Consider the following 22,274-nt stretch of genomic DNA (forward strand, 5'->3'; position numbering starts at 1 on the left):
TGCGTACAAGTCATTTGATCTATACAGAGCATAGAGACAGGGGGCATTTAGGCCACGCCCACACCGGGGGGGAAAACAATCCAACCGTGTCCATTGACTTTACATTGCGAGAGGCTGCCTCCTTGTCATTTCTTGCTTCTAACAAAAGACAGAAAAATGCCTAAAAGCTGCTGTGTGACAAGGTGTACAGCAAACAAGCTAAAAAACCCAGAAATAAGTTTTTATTAGCTCTCGACCCCAAAAAACGAGTGTTTAGGACATAAAAGTGGATACAGGCAGTTGAGACAGAGCGTCACGTGTCTCATTACTCTGAGAACTAACGTAAGTTATGCCCGCAGGAGGAGACAGTAATCGGCAACACAGGATAGTTTATCTTACAGAAATATAATATATAAAACTGACATTTGGATATTTGACTCACCAGTGACCAAATGTTTAACTTACTGCACACGTAGTGTATTTTTAGTGCATACTGAGTGTCAGGATCCCACAATTTACCCATTCATTCCAGCCTGTATCCACTTTTATGTCCTCAAACACTCGTTTTTTGGGGTCGACAGCTTATGAAAACTAATTTATGGGTTTCTTAGCTTGTTTGCTGTACACCTTGTCACATAGCAGCTTTAAGGCATTATTCTGTCTTTTGTTAGAAGCAAGAAATGACAAGGAGGCAGCCTCTCGTAATGCAAAGTCAATGGAGACGGTTGGATTGTTTTCCCCCCCGGTGTGGGCGTGGCCTAAATGCCCCCTGTCTCTATGCTCTGTATAGATCAAATGACTTGTACGCAATTGGATAGTCCTTCAACCAATCAGACCAACAATCCAGGTGACATACTTTGCAGCGAAAACTCCAGGCAGGAAACGTGTCAACGTGTTTTCCCCCTTGGTGGGCGTGGTCTTCAGATTATGACGCGTTGCGCTCTGTCTCTATAGACCCTTTAACAGTTGGTAAACATGGTGACGTATTTGTGTGGGCGGGGCTTAGCTGGAGGCAGAAAGATCCCTCTGGCCGCTTTACTAACGTTAGTTTGCCAGTTTGTTAGCTTGTTTTTTTTAACAATGACTGGAGAAAATCCAATTTTATCTTAATGTGCAAGGTCACTCACTGTCCAGGACCGCGATTGTTATTTGCAAAAGTTAATTTTAACGGACGGAACCAGATTGGCTGACCCGTACACACTCACTCAATGGATGGACGATCTGACAGGATTAACGTTAACGTTAACGCTACCTCCGGTTGAGTGGCCTGACTTCTACACCTAACGTTACCCGATAGAGAAACTGAGGGTAAAGAGAAACTGAGGACATATAAATCTTTAGATGCCTATAACTATGTGCTGAATGGTCATGTAAAGACTTGTGTGGTACGATCCGCAGTTCTGCCTAGCCAGCACCAATACGACGACAATGTAAAGAGTGACACTACAGTGCAATTTTAAAGATGTGGATATTTTCTAGAAATAAAAATTCCAGATACAGCATACTCATTTTTCATCGATTCTTGCACCCAACAACACAACAAGATGACATTTAATAATAAAAATAATAATTTAAGCTCCTTATTATGTAGCCAAATCTGTGCTGGTTTGTATTGGCCACATCCAGTTTTCTATGGCAAGCCATTTTAACATTTAAAAGCTAGACTGGATATGTGTTGCAGATATCTGTAATTCAGTTTTGCCTAGTCAAAAAGAACATTTCAGATATCCACAACTACATTCTTCCTAGTACAAATGACGTCACTTTTGCCATTCATTTGTATGGGGTTTATCATTACAGATATCTACAATTCAGTTGCAGATATCCACTATGTGAATTACGGATATCTGCAACTGAATTGTAGATATCTGTAATTCTAGTTTGAGATATCTTCAATTTGATTCTGACTAGTCATAACTCGAGTTCAAGATATCTTTAATTCACCTCAATTCAAGATATCTACATGTTCCTTTTCAGATATCTTAAATTAAGTTTTGACTAGGTGAAATGACGTTGTAGATATCTGTAACTGGAGTTATGACTAGTCAAAATGACGTTGTAGATATCTTAAACTGGAGTTAGGGATAGTCATAATTTAATTGTAGATATCTATTATCAAGTTATAGATATCTTGAAATTAATTTTGATTAGAGATATCTGAAATTTGAGATATCTGTAACTTTCATTCTGCCTAGTCAAAATGTAATTACAGATATCTTGAATTAGAGTTTTGACTAGGCCAAATGATGTTGCAGATATCTGTATGCATCACACTTTAGGCGGGAGCAGAGCGTGTTGTTCAAATCATCAAATCACATAGCACCTGTTGCCTGTTAACTTTAATTAGCACCATGTCGGAGCAACCAGAGTTTTTAATCGTCTTTTTAATGCTGTTAGATACTGTTTCAAACTGAAAAAAAAAAGAAAAAAAAAAAAAGAACTAATCTGAACTAAGAACTTTTTTTCTCATCTAAGGAAGTTAATGTTATTGTACTTCCATGGCAAGAATAGCATGCATGTCAGCATCTTTATTAAAGTGAATTAGTGTGAATCTCTTTCACGCATAAATCTTACGGCAACAATAACCTTTTAAGCATGATCATAAACATAGTATTGCAACTTTTTATTTTTTTTTTTGTATATAAAAATCATTTTCAAATCTGCTTTCTTCTTCCATTCATAGAAATAAGGAAATTAACCCACTTCTTTGAATATGGCGGGGAGGGGAAATGGATATCTAAAATAGAGCAACGTCATGCACAATAATTTGCACTAGTCATAATGACGTTTGAGATATCTTTAACTTTCATTCTGCCTAGTCAAAACTGAATTACAGATATCTGCAATTGTCATTTAAGATGTGTGACGAGTTGAATGTCATTTTCAATGACGTCATTGCAGATATCTGTAATTCAGTTTTGCCTAGTTAAAACTGAATTACAGATATCTCTATCTGTCGATTCGACTAGTCACAATTACGTTACAGATATCTTGAATGACAATTCCAACTATCCAAAATGTAATTACGACTAGTCAGAAAGACATTGTTGATATCTACAATGTTAATTCCGGATAATCAAAATGAGCTTTTAAATGTTAAAATGGCTTGCCATAGTTTTCCCTTTGTTTTGCCTCCAGCTAGCACCGTGACGTAACTGTGACGTCGGTGGAAAAGGGGTCTATTATTGCAACATGAAATTTGATACCATCACATGTCTATCTACAGCCATCTAGTGGCTGAAGTTAAAATGTCATGTTATTTTAATTTTAAAATTGTTTTCCAGTAGATGGCAGCAATTTTCCACTAAACCATGGCATATTGTCCATGTTTTCTCCACAAATGAAAGTTAGAAATGTGGATCTTTTGTGAAGTGAATTAAGTGAAGTTGTTTTATAAAAACCTATTAAAAAATATTTTTAGTTTATTTATATAATTTCAAAAATATATATAATAAATCCCCGCAAAAACTGCACAAACGTAGAGTAAAAACATTAATAAAGTGTTTACATTTACAAGTGTTTACATTATTACATTTGTTTAAAACTTTTTTTTTTTACTGGCACCAGAAGTCATACGGAACAGAATGATGTTATCAAATAAACTAAATAACCCAACTGCTTAAAATAAATGTAAATGAAAACAACCTCATTGATCATAAATATAGAAGAATCAATCAATTAATTTGACGTATTAAATATTCATAGCTTAACTAAGAATTTGTAAACATTTTGTATATTGGTGAAGTTGTATGTAATAGATTTATGTTTTAAATGCTGTCAATACATTTGAGTGCTTATAGAAACTTAAGTAAATATATGTGGGATTGAACCACATAATAAGCAAAGTACATACTCAAAGTACATATAAGTACGTACATACTTACTCATGTAATCACAACACAGCCCTCTTCAATTACTAACTAAATTACTATTACTAACTAAAAAGAGTAGCACAGACTCCAACACTCAGTTAAACTACTGCTTGTTTACAGATTGTTCTGTAGCGTTTATTTTCAAAATAAATTCCACACCATCAATTTAAAAACTTAATTCTGCTTTGGAAAATTGTTTTTGTGTGTCAGGAAATGATAACGAAAACAATAAATAGTTTTTGCTTACTCATCAGCTTGTGAAAGCACTTATCAGCTCATGCTGTAAATGATACACTCCTAGTCATATAGAGCTTCGGTTAAATGGTCTAATACAGAACACTCAAGCATGCAAGATTAATAAACGACTTTAAGACAAGATCAATTCCCCCTCTTGAATTTTTACTTAAGCAAATTAGCAAAAGCAGCACAGTTATGTTGCTCTAAATATCCTTAAACAGGTTATCAAGCTAATCTTTAACCAATTACTTTATTTTCTTTCCAATTAAATGTCTATGAAAAATTTAAGACAACAGGCTGATTCATACCTACACAGCAATGTGAATTACATCTACAAAATGAATATACATGTATTCATCATGCCAACCTCTATCAACCTGAACATCCTGTGATGATTGAGAAGGGAATGTTCACAGCTTCAAAAGGATGGATCTTTTCGCATATATGAACAGGCTTTTCCAGGGTTGATCTTAATCAAATGTAACATTCCCACTTCTGCAACGCTGCATTTTCATTGCACACTTGGCTTACAGATTCATAAAAGGATGACAGTACAGTCAAGAATGCTGTTAACCCCGAGGGCAGATGAAACATAATTATTTAGCAAACAGGTATTTTACAGATGGACAATTTCAGTGTTATGAATTATTACACAGTTCTAAGGTAATGGCTGAGACTATACACTTTATAGAAAATGTGAATTTAAAAGCACAACTCATTAACAACAAAACACAGTTCTAAGGTAATGGCTGAGACTATACACTTTATAGAAAATGTGAATTTAAAAGCACAACTCATTAACAACAAAACCTATAAAGAATAAAAATATAACAAGAAAAGAAAAGAAAAGCCAAAACCTGACCTTTTTCTGTGGTAAGTTTGACATTTGCATGGGATTGCCAAGATTTCATATTAATGCCAATTTGAACTCCCTCATTTTCTTCCCTGGATTTATTTGGACTTTGATCTTCATTTAACAAATCATAAAATCAGAGAAAGTTTCCATCATGGTTCTTTGTTATGTTAAAAAATGTCAAATGCTTTAAACCAGTGCGACTCAGCATACACCACAAATTATACTCATCCTTCTCAAATGCAGCAATATGTCCCCCAATTGTCTACTTCTTTCAATAAATGGTTCAAACATGAGGCTTGTTGCTTCTAAAATTATAAAACCACAAACAACTACTATGAAAACCGAAATATAAAACAGGCTAATGTAGGAATCCAGTAAGCCTATAATCATGTCTGGTACTTCGTAAAAACTATGCGGTTTATTTAATATTCATTGTTGTGAGTTATACATTTAGAATGTGCTGCTGCTGCAGTGAATGCTCCTCTCACTGAAAGTCTTTCACCCTACTCTGTTCCTTATGCTTTGAAAGAAAAGAGGACAAAGAGAACTGAAAGTGAATGTGACCACAGTTTGGAGAGGGTCATTCCCACTGGGGGCAACATATACCCAATCCACTCAAATGTCAGTTCCTTTGGGGGATGGGGCAGGAAAACATACAACTTGTTTCTACATGTTTTTTTTTAATTTTTTTTAAGCAAATTAATGACCCGAGAGACTCCTTATCTCCTGTAAATTTTGTCCAGTCCTAAAATATCTTAATTCAGGTTGACATTTAAAATCAATTCTTATTGCCACTAGTCAAATGATTTTATTACCATAATCATCAAACATTAACATCACAAAAATGGTAAGGATGGCTCTGTTCTCTAAACAGTAGCCTATGCACATACATTGATGTTTCTCAAAAGCCCACAAGAGCTTCCTCAGTTATATTAAATGCAAAATATTTTGTTTTCACATTACTATAAGGTAAGTGGATAAAATATTTGTGGAAGACACATTTTTTTTGATAGATTGTATAAATCTAATTGGTTAAAAGAGCAGGTGCAATAAACAGTTGAGCATAGAAATACCCAATGCACACTACCCATATGTGTACACTTTACTCATAAATTTCTTCCTCCACTATACCTCATGCTTTACAGATTTCTCACAGAAGGCTACAACCAGAGTTAAATGTATTAATACAATTGGAATGCATTTAGCGTTCTGTTTCCTACGTTCCAACGTGACGAGTTACAACAAGTAATTTTGCACATTTGTTAGAATTAACGTAACTCAAACTGGTACACCTACCTCTAGAATGTAGTCCAGGTTAGCCTTTGTCAGACATGGGAACTGTTTCAATAATTTCTCCTTTTCGGCGTTATACTCTTTCACTGCAATCTCCCAGTTCGGTTCTTCGATGACTTGGAATATTGCTGCCCCAATGGACAAATAGAAAATGATAGCTGAAGTCAAAAGGGGACCCTTATCCACCATAATGAATGAACTCAAGTTAGGTGGAGTGACTTTAAAAAAAATTACATAAACAGCGCCCACATTCTTCAAATTAATTAATTTAGTGCGAGCTCAAACTCGTCCTTGCAGATTACTTAATGAAGAGAAAAGGTGCGTTTCGGAGTGAAGTCGCCGAGTTTGCGGTCCACGTGCGCCGCTCGCACAGCTAATGTAGTAGAGCTCTGATGAACTCTTAGTTCAACACACCATGACAAAAGGAAGTTGGCCAAGATCCACCCACTATACGCTGGTCCTCCCTCTCTTTCATCACATTTACAACATTTAACTTTGTTGCAATTTCACATTTTCTTATTAATGTATTATACATTTCTAGAATACAATTAGAATTCTATCATATGTAAATAATAAATGAATGGTAAATTAATTAATTATTTAATTGGTGGTAAATCTTAAGGATTTAAAGGTATTGTAGGTAGGATTTTTATAAAAAACTTCTTTTCCAAATTTGTTTAAACTTTATTTATATATCAAAACATAATTAAAATGTAAGTACTCTGAAAAAGAAAGTATAAAAATCGAGTGTCTGTAGACCTCTCACGACTGTTTTAAAGACAGCTCATTATTTCCATTCACTCCACCCCCTCCCTTCTGGGCTCCTTCCAAAGCCACGCCCCCAAAACACATGAACGCTTGACGCCGACCGCTGAGCTGAAGAAGACGCATTATTTACCTGAGACAAGCAGAGAGGAAGGAGCGCAGTGCATGTAGTGACATCATGTCAGAATCACATGTAATAAAAAAAATCTAACTTTATCATTATGAAGATAAACAAATAAGATGTATTTTAGTACTCACTATCAAGCTAGCATATTGATATTGGTAAAGTATAAAATATATATTTTTTGATTCGCTAATGAGCTAGTTATCTATAAGGCAAAGCTAAAAACAGGTTGCATGATACACGTTTTTCCATTACCATCATTTACACTGTGATGAAGATGAATTTCGTGTAAGATTCATAACATTTATGGTGTTCTGCATGTAAGAGTTTCCATGATGAAAGCATTGTTGACTCTGATGAGGACTACACTCCAGAGACAAGTACCGCATCGTCAGTTCGAGGACAGGTCCGGGGTCGAGGGCGAAGCAGAGGAGGTCGTGCAAGAGGCCGTGCAACTAGGGTCCGAGGATATTGACACGCGTTTTATTCAAAGACTTTTTGTTCATTACCTTTTCTAGTACTGTCTTCCTTTTTTGCCTTGTTTGCCTTCGCTAACTGCATATGCCGGTAATGTGAATTTTTGATTGCTCTTTCTCTGCCATTGTTTTGCTATTCCTAGGTTCCGTGCCTCTTGAATTCCTCAAATCAAACGGGTGCGCGCGCATATGGGCAGATCCTGTGTGGCAAAAGGGTGGTTGCCATGGCTGCGAGAGAGTGACAGTCGCCTAAGCCAATCCTTTGTTTCGTCCCGAATGGAAATAATGAGCTGTGTTTAATACAGATTAAACGGTCTAGAGTCACTCGATTTGTATACTCTTTTTATCAGAGTACTTACATTTTAATTATGCATTGATATATATAAAAAGTTTAAACAAATTTTGAAAAAAGTTTTTTATAACAATCCTACCTACACTACCTTTAATAAAAATGAATGAATGACTCTATACTTTTATTAAACAAACAAGTATGTAAATGAAGATACATATTTATGAAGATGGTAATACATTAAACTTACCGTAATTTGCACCTTGATAGCACGCAAATATTTCTGCGCGTTATCACTCGTGTCAGCCTCTGATTTTCTGCTATACAGAAAGTTTGCGCGCTGTTACTTTCAGCTAATAAAAGAAAAGAATACTGCAATTTACTGTTGTTTCCTGAGAAGAAAACATTTGTATTTAGTTGTTTTGTTTATAAAGAGGTTTGCACATTGTTTTTCACTTTTCCATGCATGCCATTTTGACATCCTGCATGTTTTTAAGAGTCTCATGTATGCTGACAGTGATTAGCCTATTGCATTTCCTTCCAAAATGATTTTGATACCTTTAAGGGCTGACATTTTAAAACTGGTTCTGTGGCCACTAAAATGTTTGGATATTGGGAGTTTCATGGTTAGTATTATCTATGAATTACACGTTCTTTTAAAAAGCATACGTCATACATGGGTTTCATAATTATTGTATAATTTCTTAGGCTACTCTAAGTATTTTCTTTAGTGTTTTGTTTTAAGGAAATTAAAACAAAGATTGAAATTTAATCTTCTGTCTTAAATGTAGGTCCAATGTGCCACAGAAAAGATAGCAGATATTTGTTATATATGAAATGCACCTATTTGTGTTATACAGTAGCTGATCTCTTGAAGTATGAAGTTAATATGATGCCATAAAGATTCACATGTGCAGGGTTAGATTTGTGAAAGTGTACATAAGATTGCAAGCATAAATAAAATTTCAGTGTGCAAGAGAAGATTTGTAAAGGTGTAAATCGCCTTTCAAGTGTAAGAAAAAAAATATTTTCTGCATTTTACTGTTATTCGTAGGTGTAAAGCATGTATTGTGAAACTGCAGCTTCATGCTTACGCAAAATAAATAGGATCTGCATTCTTCTGACTTCCATTTTTCTGTGCTTACACTTTTAGCACGTTTTTCTCCGCACAAATACGGCCAAAAGCACTGCAAGCCTGTGAACAGCAATTTGCAACCGAAAACAACAGTCAGGAACTGCTAAACAAATTGATTGTTGTGTAAAAAAATAAACTGTTGCAAATGTCTAAATGACTTGTGTACACCTTTACAAATCTTCTCTTGCGCACGCAAATTTTGTTTACGCTTGCAATCTTATGTACACTTTCACAAATCTTACCCTGTGCATGCAATTCTTTATGGCATCATATTACCTTCGTACGTTAGGCTTATAGTCATGCACATACAAGTTATGTTGTTTCTTTTTTCAAAATTCAACAAAACCTGTTTCAGATTATGTTTACAAAAGGTGTGTGGGCGAGTCATTGTTCTTAAAAAAATACTTATTCTTGTACATGCATGGAGTCAGACAGATTTCTCAAGAACCAGTTGACTAGAGCCCTATGCAAACAGGACTAGTTGTCTAAACGATGTTTGAGTTGCATTTCTTTTCACCTCAATGTGATACCAATTCAGAGTGCATCATGTATAATATATATGTTTTTTAGTGAATTACTTATTGATAGAACTTTAATTTCTTATTAAAACCCTATGTAAATAAACTTTAAATGAGTTTATAGAAGTGTCTGTTTATAATAAACTCACATAAGTGAGCAGAGACATTTAGACATGTATCTTACCTGACACTTATTAAAATGGACAGTCTGCAGTTTTTTTTTTTTTTTTTTTTTGAAAGCATGTGAAAGATTGGTGTGCAAACCGTAGCTCAGGTCAAAAAACACATGAGGAAAACTGTTAGTATAATACAGGATGGGCAATCACAGACATTTATATTCGGATGGGATTAGATTTCTCAGATGACTGTTTAGTTTGCTGAAAAACAGTATAATTTGCCCTGAAATTTTTTATGAGGTTGTGTGAGAAAAGCACAGACATGGCAGATTCAGATTTCAGATTAAAATCACAAAGTACGCCTGCGAAACAAATTTCTTTAATATCCTAAAACTAGGCCCATCCAAATAGGATTTAGGTATTTTTTTCAAGTCTGAAGAAACCGTAACACTTTTCAGAGGGTCATCCATAATATTGTAGACAGACATAATTTTACATTAAAAAATATATATATTAAAAATGTGCCATTTCACAAAAAGTATATACTGAGATAATGATCAATTTGAATCATAATGACATGTTCGTTTGTTGTCTAGAGAACTGCCCCACGACTGAGCCTGGTTTCTCTCAAGGTTTTTTTCTTTATTCTTTCTTTCTCATTTTCCTGTTATTACTGTACAGCTGCTTTGAAACAATCTGCATTGTATAAAGTGCTACATAACGGTGACTTGACTTGACAGTACTTTTACCCATTTATTACAAGGCTACTAACAAAATATATAAATAAATGGACATGAAATGTTGATTTTAGGTTAACAGTAATACTGACTTAAAAGTCAAAATTTCCATCTCAGGCTGACTCTAACCCCGGATTTCCACCAGCTGTGGAATGGCTGCGGATCGGCTCCGCTGCGTGTCAGCTCCGTGCTCCGTCGTCCTTCAATACCCACCAGGTCCGGATTTGTTGCGGAATGGCTGCAGCCACGACTGACAGCTGAAGTTACAAGGACCCACGTGACTTCACGTATGATCGCGTGATATAAGTGCTGAATTGCTGCGGAGCTCTCTGGCATCCGGCAAAAATAGAAGCTCTGCGTATCTGCTCCGGAGGGCTGCGGATCACCGGAGTCAGAATGCAGCCGTTCTGCAGTCAGTGAAAATACACACATTGACTTTAATGGAAACCTATTGACTCCACCGCTGTTCCGGAGCGGATCCGCAGCCGTTCCGCAGTTGGTGGAAATCCGGGGTAATGGTTCAAAATGAGGATCCGTTAAAGCCTCCAACACCACGGATAGATCCAATGAAGGAACACACACAGGGTGGAAAGGTTTCACTGTCTCACCTCACGCATAAAATGAGAGATCAGAGAATGTCTTCCCAATGATAATATATTAATCTCCATTTCCATTTCATTTCCGATTGTAACAGAGCCCAGTAGCAATTGCACACATCTCTAAGTGTGTGGTGAGGACTACAAGAGGGACAAACTCGAATTCTCAATTGGGAAAGGAATGGAACATAAATAACGCATTTTACGGAGCCCCTAAAGGGACAAGGTTAGGCTTGCTGCTGTAGCCGGTTACATTACAGTACATCAGATTTCACTTATCACATTTCACGAGTTCACATTCACAAATAAGTCAGATAGAGTAAATAGTATGAGTATTTAGCATGCTGTCCGAGGAAAGGGCTTCGAGCTCAGTATTTGGCCCAAACCCACAGTACTCCCCCCGTATTCCTGGCTGTAGTAGGAGCAAGCCAAGAGTGAGGAGTGGTGGTGGTGGAGGGATGCTGAAAACTGTCGAGGAATGTAGGTGAGTCAGTTGTGTAAATATATAGGCATCCTCTCATGTTGATAGGTGCAGATGTGACAATTGCTGATGACGAGTTGATTGGATAGATCATTTGAACGTGCTCATTCCAAACTTTCTTAATGAAACATAATTTCATGAGTTCACAGTTACAAATAAGTCGGATAGAAGAAATGGTATGCGTATTTGGCGTGCTGTCCGAGAAGAAGGCTCCGAGCTTGGTATTTGGCCTGAACCCAGAGTACTCCCCCCAAAAATTTGAAAACTAATGAGGGACAGCAGCCAGAAAATGTTGATAACCCCCCAAAAACTTGCAGAGCACGAAGCTGAAGATGTGCTTCTTGCGTCCTCGGATGAGAGTTTGATGATCATGGCATCAGAAAGGTGATCCTCGCTGGTAGTCCGCTGTGGAAGGTCGCACATAGGTGAAGTCGGGTTATACAGAGAAACGGAGCTCTTGCGGAAGTGGAAGAGATAACACTGCTGTGGCAGTAGAGCAAGTTTGGATGGAGTGAAGGAGCTCCTGCGGGAGCAGAGTAAATGACACTGCTGCGACAGTGGAGACATTTTTTCAGAGAAACTGAGCTCCTGCGGGAACAGAGGGGACATCACTGCTGCGATAGTGGATAATTTTTTTTCAGAGAAACTGAGCTCCTGCGTTAGCATGAGGGAACATCTCTGCTGCGGCAGTGGATAACATTTTCCCAAAGAAACTGAGCTCTTGAGTTCTTGATGCTGTTGAGATGAGATATGAATGAGGTGATGGTGAGCACAGAAAAATCATGAAAAGCATGTTGTATGTGGAGTGGAAAGTCTTAAAACACATCTATGCAGTTAGGTAAGATTGGAGTGTTCCAGGAGAAACGGCTTGAAGAATGGAACTGAGAGAGGCGTCGAGGAAGGGTTTTAGTGGGTGATTTATGGGAAGATCAGCTCTGAATATTGAGGAGCTGGGGTTGGGGTTGGGACCGCCTTTCGAGCCAGTAGCCTGAATTTCTTAGAAAATCTGTGCTTTGATTTTTATTTTTTTTATTTTTTATTATATTTATTGTAGCATTTTCAGATTTTCAAACAAATAGACAATACAATCACAGGACAGAAAAAAAAAAAAAACCCTCCTTCAGTTAGATTCAAGTTTGCAGATAACCACATCACCAAGCACAGGCAAGGAAGGTCAGAACAGATTTTTGCCTAGTGTGACATTATAGACCAGGTGAGATTGTACAACTGGACCACATGAGATATACATAGGTATCTTTACATTGAAGACAGAGGTCAACGGAAATGACAATAAAATCCTAATAAAAAAATAAATGAATAGAAATACATTTTAAATAGCCTCGTCATTATTGATTTTTAACAAGTGATTGAAAAGAGAGAGAGAGAATAGAGGGCACCTTTCGTCAAAAAACTGACAGGTTTATTGCTTTATGGCCCTCAAAGCCACGCCCCCTTTTGAGCATGGGAATTTCCCACGCTAGCTCCTCCCACTTATGGGCTGTACGTACACCGTGGGAAAATCGGACTTATGTCACACCTCCTTATGAACATCTAAAGCGTGGGAAAATTTCCCAACGCATACAAGTTCTAAACGATATAAACTTTTTTAAAGAAATGTACAATAAAGACATAGTCAGAGTGTGAGATCAGTGTTTTTTATTTATTAAAGAAGACAGATGTACATTGATCACTTTTAAAACATCAATGAAATAAGTTTAAATTGCATTTTTCTCTAAAAGAGTTATTTAAAGGTTCCCTAGAATGGATTATTTTATTATTTTATTATTTTATAATGTTTCCTGGGGTGCCCTTATAATGTTAGTATGTTTTTTAGATCAAAATTTGTTATAATTTAGAAATAAAAGGCATATTTCCTAGCCTGATTTCATCCTTTGATCTGAACACTCTGTTTGAAGGGGCGTATCTGCTGTAAGACTGCAGTGTTGTTGCCCACTGCTGTGATTGGCTGACATGCTTGCATATGAAATATCTGGCATTACATGTAGAGCTATCTGGAAAACTTTTACTATTACAGCTTTTATACGCAGTTTCTGCGAGAAACGACGTGAAGTTGAGCGTTTAGTCACTGGCTTGATTTACTGATGCATAAACAGTATTGAACGACTTTGAGAGAAAGATTATCTGTCTGAACTTGAACAATTACACATCAGAAATTCACATAACTCATGGTTCTCCAGAGGCTCGGATGAAGGAACTAAAAAAATACTTTTGTGTTCATTTGTACATCCAAACACTGAGCAACTGCCATGCTTCGTTCGCTTGTTTGCAAGCCATGATGTCTCTCGAGGAAAAAACAATATCGCGCTGGATCTAGATAACACAGTGTAAATTATCGTTAATAAAATCACTACTTACCGCTTGCGGGAATATAACGTTAGTTTAATTAGTTTAGTTTAGTTTATTTCCACAATTGCACACATTGCATTTGTTGCTACATCAGAAACAGTTGTTGTCCTAAAAACAATTGTGTTCTATTGTGAAAAAATGAACTCCCAAAAAGCAATAGCTTATAAATAGGGGTCCATCCCACCACCAATATCACCCCACCCACCTGGCAAAGATTAAGTGACTGGTCCAACTTTAGATGCCAGGACAACCATTCTTTAAATTATGGGTATTTAGAATACAGTTACCTTAAGCAAAAGCAAAAAATATACATATACATACACATACACATACACATACATATACATATATATATATACATACATATACACATATACACATACACACACATATATATATATATATATATATATATATATATATATACATATATATATATATATATATACACATATATACACACACATATATATATATATATATATATATATATATATATATATATATATATATACACATATATATACATACATATACATAAAAATAAAAATGACAGTCACTGTACCTTTGTACCTCAATTTGAATTGATCCCTGTACCAAGAGAAAGGGGTTTAGCTCTCAGTCGTAAATCCCTCGGGTTAATATCTCTCCAGTAGTTGTTGCTTTAGTTTCTTTTTAAATATAAATAATGAAACAGATTGTTTTAAATTAGTATCCAGGTCATTCCATAATTGTGGACCACTGTAACATAAACTAAACCTAGCACTTGTTCGGTTCCTACATTTACCTTTTAAGAGCAGTTTTTGTCTAGTGTGGTATGTGTGAGAAGGTGTGTATAGTGGAATGAGCTCACACAATCTAATGTTTAACCTGTTGACAACATTGTACATTGTACATGCATTATGATAAAAGTTACTTTCAGGAAGCTTTAGTAGGCTATGTCTATGGAAGAGAGCATTTGTGTGAGAGTTACGTGTGGACCATGTAATAGCTCTTATAGCTTTCTTTTGTAATATCAGAAGTTTCTCAGTATAAGTAGGGTAAGTATTATTCCAAATAATATTACAATAAGTCAAATGAGGCTCAAACAGAGTCCTGTACAGAGACAAGAGCACGTCTAATGGGAGCACGTGTCTCACTTTAAAGAACAAGCCCACAATTTTAGATAGTTTTTTAACTAGCTCATTAATATGTTCCTTAAAGTTTATAAACTGATCTATATGTATTCCAAGAAATTTTATTGCATCCACTCTTTGAATAGCTCTACCATCTATATTTAAATTAATATCACAATCACTGTACTTATGACTACTTGGTCGAAAAACAATATAAAAAGTTTTACTAATGTTTAGCGATAGTTTGTTACATTTAAACCAAGTGTCTATTTCTGCTAATCTGTCATTTAAGAGTTTTTCAAGATGATACAAGTATTTATGGGATACAAACAGATTTGTGTCATCAGCGAAGAGTATTTTATGAACATCACTGGAACAATGTACAAAATCGTTAATGTAAACAATGAACAAGAGAGGCCCCAAAATAGATCCCTGGGGAACCCCAGATACTATATTTTGAAATCCAGATTCAATACCATTTAAGTTTACATATTGCTGTCTTCCATAAACATAGTCCCTGAACCACTGGAGAGCCACACCCCTGACCCCGTAGTGCGACAGTTTTCCAATTAGAATTTTAAAATCAATCGTGTCGAAAGCTTTTGAAAGGTCGAGAAAGATCCCAATACCGGCCTCTTTCCTTTCAAAAGCATCATTTATTTTTTCTACAAGATCTAAAATGGCCATACTTGTGCTGCTATTCTTCCTAAAGCCATATTGTGAAGATTCTAGTATGTTATGTTTATTTAAGTAATCTACAAGTCGTGAATAAACCACCCTTTCTAATACTTTAGACAACGTTGGCAGGATTGATATGGGTCTATAGTTTTGAAAATCACATTTGTCCCCAGATTTGTATATTGGTATTATCTTTGCCACCTTAGTTTGTTTAGGAACTATGCCATGTTGTAATGATAAATTAATTATATAGGCGAGTGGCTCAGCTATTTCATTCACTATGGCTTTGAGGATCATGCTAGAGATTCCATCGGCACCAGCTGTGTGAGAGCATTTAAGTTTATTAATAATGTTAGTAACTTCCAGTTTACAGCTAGGTCTAAAATAGCAAGAGCTGGGATAATTATTCCTCAAGAATGTTTTATAATTGGCACCCCCAGGTGGACCAAATTGTTGAGACAAATTCTTTCCAACAGAGGCAAAATATCTATTAAACAAGTCTGGTAATGAATCTTGTATTGTATAATTATTAGATTGGGTTGGCACAACGGTGTCAGGGATGACTGTGGATTTATTACTGCGGCCAAGTATCTCATTCAACACCTTCCAAGATTTCTTCTGATCCCCCGAGGCAGTTTTGAGACAATCAGTGAAGTAACTCGCTTTGCTGTCTCGTATTAAGCTAGTTAATTTATTTTTATACCGTGTATATAAGATTTTGTTATTACTATTCGGATTCTTCCTATATTGTTTATAAAGTTTATCCTTCTTTTGGATAGACTTTAGGATTCCTTTGGTGATCCATGGATGAGTTTCCTTTTTATGTTTGATTATCTTTTCAGGAATAGTCACATTAATAGCATCGATTATTCCATCAATTAAGAAATTATAAGCAAAATTGGGGTCTATGGCATTGTATATTTCATCCCAGCTTTTACTTTGGAGGTGTTGAATTAGATTTGCAAGTGTTTTGTTATTAAGAACTTTTGCCTTCCTATTAGTACATGGATCGGATACTCTTTTTATCCAGTTAGTAAAAAACACAACAGGGTAATGATCAGAGATGTCAGAAAATATTACACCCGATTTACAACCAGTATTTTGTAAATTTGTTATAATATTATCAATTGCAGACATACTTCTCTCTGTAACACGTGTATGTTTATCAATAGTAGGATAGAATGATGAGGAGTGAAGGGTATTTAAAAAATCAGTTCCCTTGATATCTTCTTTAGAAATGTCAATATTAAAGTCACCCATAATAATACTTTTTTTGTTCATCTGATTTATACTGAGAAGGAGATTATCAAAGTGGTTATCAAACAAAAAAACATAAGGATAAACAAAACAGTAAAAAGAAAAAAAAAAAAAAAGAAAAAAGTTGGACATCCAAACATTCACAATGTCCAGTTACCAACTCTCCATTTAAGATGTAACATATTGTATATCACCCACTGTACCCCATTCAGGCATAATTGTCCGTAATGAACTTAGATGGGGCAATAGAGCACTCATAGTCACGTTAATAAGATAGAGGCTACTTTACCAGTCAAGTGAGGGTTGAAAGAAAAGCTTCGGCCTTGTTTGGGTCCTTGAATGTCTTCTGCGCTTCATTTGCCTTGAAAAACAGGGTAGCTGGATAAGCCATCCTAAAGCGTATGTTCCTTCTAATAAGTTCGGCGCATACCGTGTTGAACGCACGTCTTGAAGCCCGAACGTCTGGAGGTACATCTGGCACAATACGCAGTGGCCGACCCTCATACTGGAGATTTCCAAGGCGTTTCACTGCTGCCGTTATCTTCAAGACGTCTCTGGAGTGTTGGAGTTTAATGACCACAGCACGTGGGCGATCCTCTTTAGGTACTCCAAAGCCCCGATGGGCACGGTCAATAGATATATTCTGGACAGGTAACTGCAGGAGTTTGGGAATAAACGCCTCGAAAAACGCGAGTGGGTCACTCCCTTCAGTAGACTCCTTCAGATTTAACAGCTTGATGTTCTTTCGTCTATGCCGACATTCCAGTTCAGATACTTTGTCTTTCAGCTCCTTGTTCGCTTTCTCCAATGCTTCCAGTCGATCTTTTATCGGAGCGATGTCATCCTCCAGCTGGGAGATGCGCGTTTCAGCCTCGGTTTGGTATGCAACAAGTGCCGCTGTCGTAGCCGCAACATCATCAATGCGCTTCATCATGTTATCCACTTTGATCTCAAGTTTCCCAAGCGACTCGTTTACAGACCGTAAGATATGCTGTCCCTCCTCTGCAACCGCCGCAGAAATACTCTTTAGCAGAACCTCAGACATCAAGAGAGGATGGTTTTGATGGTTTGGGCATTTTTGCAAAATACCTTTATTCAATTCCCAATTTGGGTTAGAGTGCGATCAGTAGGTAAATAAAGTTAAGTGAGTGACGTTTTGAGTGGAGAGAGGTATCTGCCGTCTTACTCACGCCGCCATCTTGAATCGATAGTTGAAATTGCCCCCTTCGTCAGTATGAGACGCTGAGAGAAGCCTGGCTGCTTGATATTGTTCCAGGTTAGAAAAACAGTCCGTGGTGAAATGGGCAGAGCAACTAACAACTTTGAATTAAACTGTAGCGGTATCCGATTATAGATAGATAGATAGATTATAGATAGATCTGCCATTTTCCCTATAATCCTCCTCCTGCTTGTTTTTTCTTCACCTGCAGAACTTCCGATGATTCTTTCGTCTATGCCGACATTCCAGTTCAGATACTTTGTCTTTCAGCTCCTTGTTCGCTTTCTCCAACGCTTCCAGTCGATCTTTTATCGGAGCGATGTCATCCTCCAGCTGGGAGATGCGCGTTTCAGCCTCGGTTTGGTATGCAACAAGTGCCGCTGTCGTAGCCGCAACATCATCAATGCGCTTCATCATGTTATCCACTTTGATCTCAAGTTTCCCAAGCGACTCGTTTACAGACCGTAAGATACGCTGTCCCTCCTCTGCAACCGCCGCAGAAATACTCTTTAGCAGAACCTCAGACATCAAGAGAGGATGGTTTTGATGGTTTGGGCATTTTTGCAAAATACCTTTATTCAATTCCCAATTTGGGTTAGAGTGCGATCAGTAGGTAAATAAAGTTAAGTGAGTGACGTTTTGAGTGGAGAGAGGTATCTGCCGTCTTACTCACGCCGCCATCTTGAATCGATAGTTGAAATTGCCCCCTTCGTCAGTATGAGACGCTGAGAGAAGCCTGGCTGCCTGATATTGTTCCAGGTTAGAAAAACAGTCCGTGGTGAAATGGGCAGAGCAACTAACAACTTTGAATTAAACTGTAGCGGTATCCGATTATAGATAGATAGATAGATTATAGATAGATCTGCCATTTTCCCTATAATCCTCCTCCTGCTTGTTTTTTCTTCACCTGCAGAACTTCCGATGATTCGGCTGCGCAGTTCCGCCTGGCATTGAGCATGGGCTGGCATATGCAAATTTTTGGAGGCGTACATATTAATGATCCCGACTGTTGCGTCACAGTCGGTGTTATGTGGAGATTCGCCTGTTTTTCAGGGGTGTTTTTCAAAAATGAGATTTAAATAAGAAAGAGAAAACTATGGTGTTTGAGACTCACTGTATGTCATGTCCATGTACTAAACTCTTGTTATTTAACTATGCCAAGATAAATTCAATTTCACATTCTAGGGCACCTTTAAAAAATGAGTTAGTGTTATTTTAAGATGTTAAAACATTAAAACAAGTTTTTTCATTTACAAAAAGATCATTTTTTAAAATGTTGATTTGTAAGCATTTAACTTTCACACAGTATTTTGTAAAACTTTTACATAAAACACAAACATTGTTAAAAAAGCCTTGCGTTTTTACATACCCAATTGTTAAAGGACTCAGAGTTTAAAGATACATAAGTGTTTCCTTGTGCTGGAGTGTAAAAGAACGTCCACACAGTCTGGAGGTCTGAGAGGAATGAAGCTCTGTGAGGCCTACAGAGAGACACCCGCAAGCTCCACCCCTAGCCCCGCCCACAACAGATGTCACCGTGGGAAATTCCCACACCCCCTTCAAGCTCCCAAATAGAAAAAGCGACCGGTCACTTCGTTGTCCGAACTTAAATGACCATAGAAAACCGGTGCAACGGCTTGAAGAGACCACACCCCCTAACACACCCCTCTCAAAGCTGAGAGGTCAATTTCGATTTAAGTGCGTCCCTAAAATGACATCACACTTGGGGGAATCCCCTCCCTCCCTTTGTCCCTCCCACAGTGATAGCTAGTGTTTAAAAAGGAGCGCAAACTTGAAGTGAAATACTACTTGTGGTTTTATTCAAGTAGAACACTATGGCTACGTCAGACCCCAAAACACCTGAAAGAAACATTGATGAAGCTATGGAGGATTTGACCTTAGTGCCGCGGAATAAACATGGACCCTGTTTAACTCGATTTCTCCATGAGCCGGCGGAGCGCAAGTGAAATACTTTTCACTTGTCTGGAGGACGTGCGTGCAAAGTCAGATTGGTTAATGGATAACGACGAGCGATTCACAACGAATACAACAGAGGATCCCAATTTGTTTTTTTACGGAAAGGGATTGGATTTTATTTTATACAGGAGTATGGAGAGATTTGAAAGATGATGGAAGTGAACCGGTTTTCATAGCAGAGTGGGCTGGATTAACCACGGTTGCAAGATACCGACTTCTCGCGGATTATATATATAAAAAAAAACACCCAGAGGATTACGTTTACATACTTTTTTGGAATGGATGTACCCGAATGTTCGTAGCCTATTTCTGAGGATGAGCGTTTAAAATAGCCTACTACGATTTAAAATTCATGTTTCAATGGAAGGTTTACCTGTGTTGGAACAGATTTTTTCTAAAATCACGTAGCTTTTTTTAAATGGAGCGACGCATTTGGATCTGTTGATGGATATACGCACCAATAGGATTACCGGCTGCAACGAATGGATACCCACAGAAAAGCATCGATTGGCTGAATAAATTTTGTGATTATTTAATCCTTTCTATGCAAAGTACTTTGAATTGCCAGTGTATAAAATGTGCTATATTAATAAACTTGCTATGCCTTGCTTCGCCTATGTCACAGGAGAAATTATATTTAGTTTACAACTCTATGCTCTCATACAGGCTAGAACTGGCTCACACTCACACAAACACCCCACCCCACTTTTGGACTGAGCTCTCCAACGTGGGAAAATTCCCACGGTCCACATTTAAAGTTGTACTTTTCACAATCACATACAAAAAAGACATTAAAACAATGTTTATCACTAAAATACAAAGGGTGGTAAACACACATTTGCAAAATGTTAAAAAAGTTTGAATTGCAAACATGTTCTAGAATTAAAACATCTAAAACAAATGTATTAAAATTATATCAAGCAAATATTTCTATTTTCTAACATACATTTGAAGAAAAGTTGTACTTTCACAATTACATAGTGTTTAAAGTCATTAAAACGTTGTATAAATTTAAAATACACGTATTTAGCGTTCATACATTTGTAAAATGTTAAAACGTTAAAAACAACTGCTTTAAACTTTTAAAAAAGTGAAGCAATATAGGCCTATAGGGTAACAGATCAGCGAGTTGTTTTTAATTAAAGAAAAGTTTTGTTTTCCATATATATTTAAAACTTTTTAAAAACACTGTATAAAGTTAAAATGCAATGGTTTAGTATTCGTACATTTTACAACGTTATCTGAAAAAAGTTAGAATGTGGTCCTTCACATACAGATTTAAAAAACCGTTCAAAACAACATCAACTAAAATACAATATGCTACTAAAGTTTAGTTTTAAGTTCTACTCATCGACGGTAGAAACATGAATGAGTATAGATCATGTGTGAAGCCGAGTCTCCGCCCACCTAACACTAGGTTTATTATAATTGCACTAAATAACATTTATAAAAAAAATAGTTGTTTAAAAAAAATAAAAACTCATGTTTTAGTTAATTTTGGACTTTTAGTGAAGTTAACAAATATTCACTAACTTACTGATTTATTCACTCTTCGATAGGATAATCCACATCTCCCAATGGAGAAATCTGATCATTGTTTGAGAATGCGTTTTGGAGTAAAAATTAATGAATCTGTTCAAAACTATGTGCTTTAAACTTTAAAACCGTGAAACGTAAGCGATAGGCAAACAGTTTTTTTCACAGACATGTAACACTTTCACATACAACTTTTTAAAATGCTACAAACCTTTAAAATACAAAGGTGTAGGCTAGTATTTAAAACGTTAGGCCTATCAGAAAAAAATGTAAAACAAGTTAGAATGGTTTCCTTCACATAGCCTACAGATTTAAAAAAACGCTCAAAACAACATCAACTAAAATACAATATGCTACTAAAGTTTAGTTTTAAGTTTTTTAGTTTTAAGAAGCCGAGTCTCCGCCCACCTAACACTAGATTTATTTATAATTACTAAATAACATTTATAAAAATAACAGTTGTTTAAAAAAAAAAAAACTCATGTTTTAGTTAATTTTGGACTTTTAGTGAAGTTAACAAATATTCACTAAGTAGGCTAGTGCTTTCTGTCCCTTTCTGCTATTATAGTTTTTCAAGATGGCGGAACGACATAGAAGCCTCCATGGACTTACCCGCCATGTAAATAAAGATAAGAAATGTTTTGCTTACGA

The 22,274-nt window shown here is 36.5% G+C and overlaps 1 protein-coding gene across 1 annotated transcript in view; it reads right to left on the reverse strand.

Annotated features, from left to right (window-relative positions):
* The window catches only part of kcnk5a (potassium channel, subfamily K, member 5a), a 42,616-nt gene extending 35,969 nt beyond the window's left edge, over nucleotides 1-6,647 (reverse strand). The window contains exon 1 of the mRNA XM_084096925.1: nucleotides 6,241-6,647. Coding sequence (XP_083953051.1) covers nucleotides 6,241-6,426 — 186 coding nt within the window. The 5' untranslated portion in view covers nucleotides 6,427-6,647. The remainder of the gene's footprint in view (nucleotides 1-6,240) is intronic.
* Nucleotides 6,648-22,274: the final 15,627 nt, after the last annotated feature.

The sequence above is a fragment of the Abramis brama genome, assembly GCF_963993115.1.
Source record: "Abramis brama genome assembly, chromosome: 21".
Lineage (NCBI taxonomy): Eukaryota > Metazoa > Chordata > Actinopteri > Cypriniformes > Leuciscidae > Abramis > Abramis brama.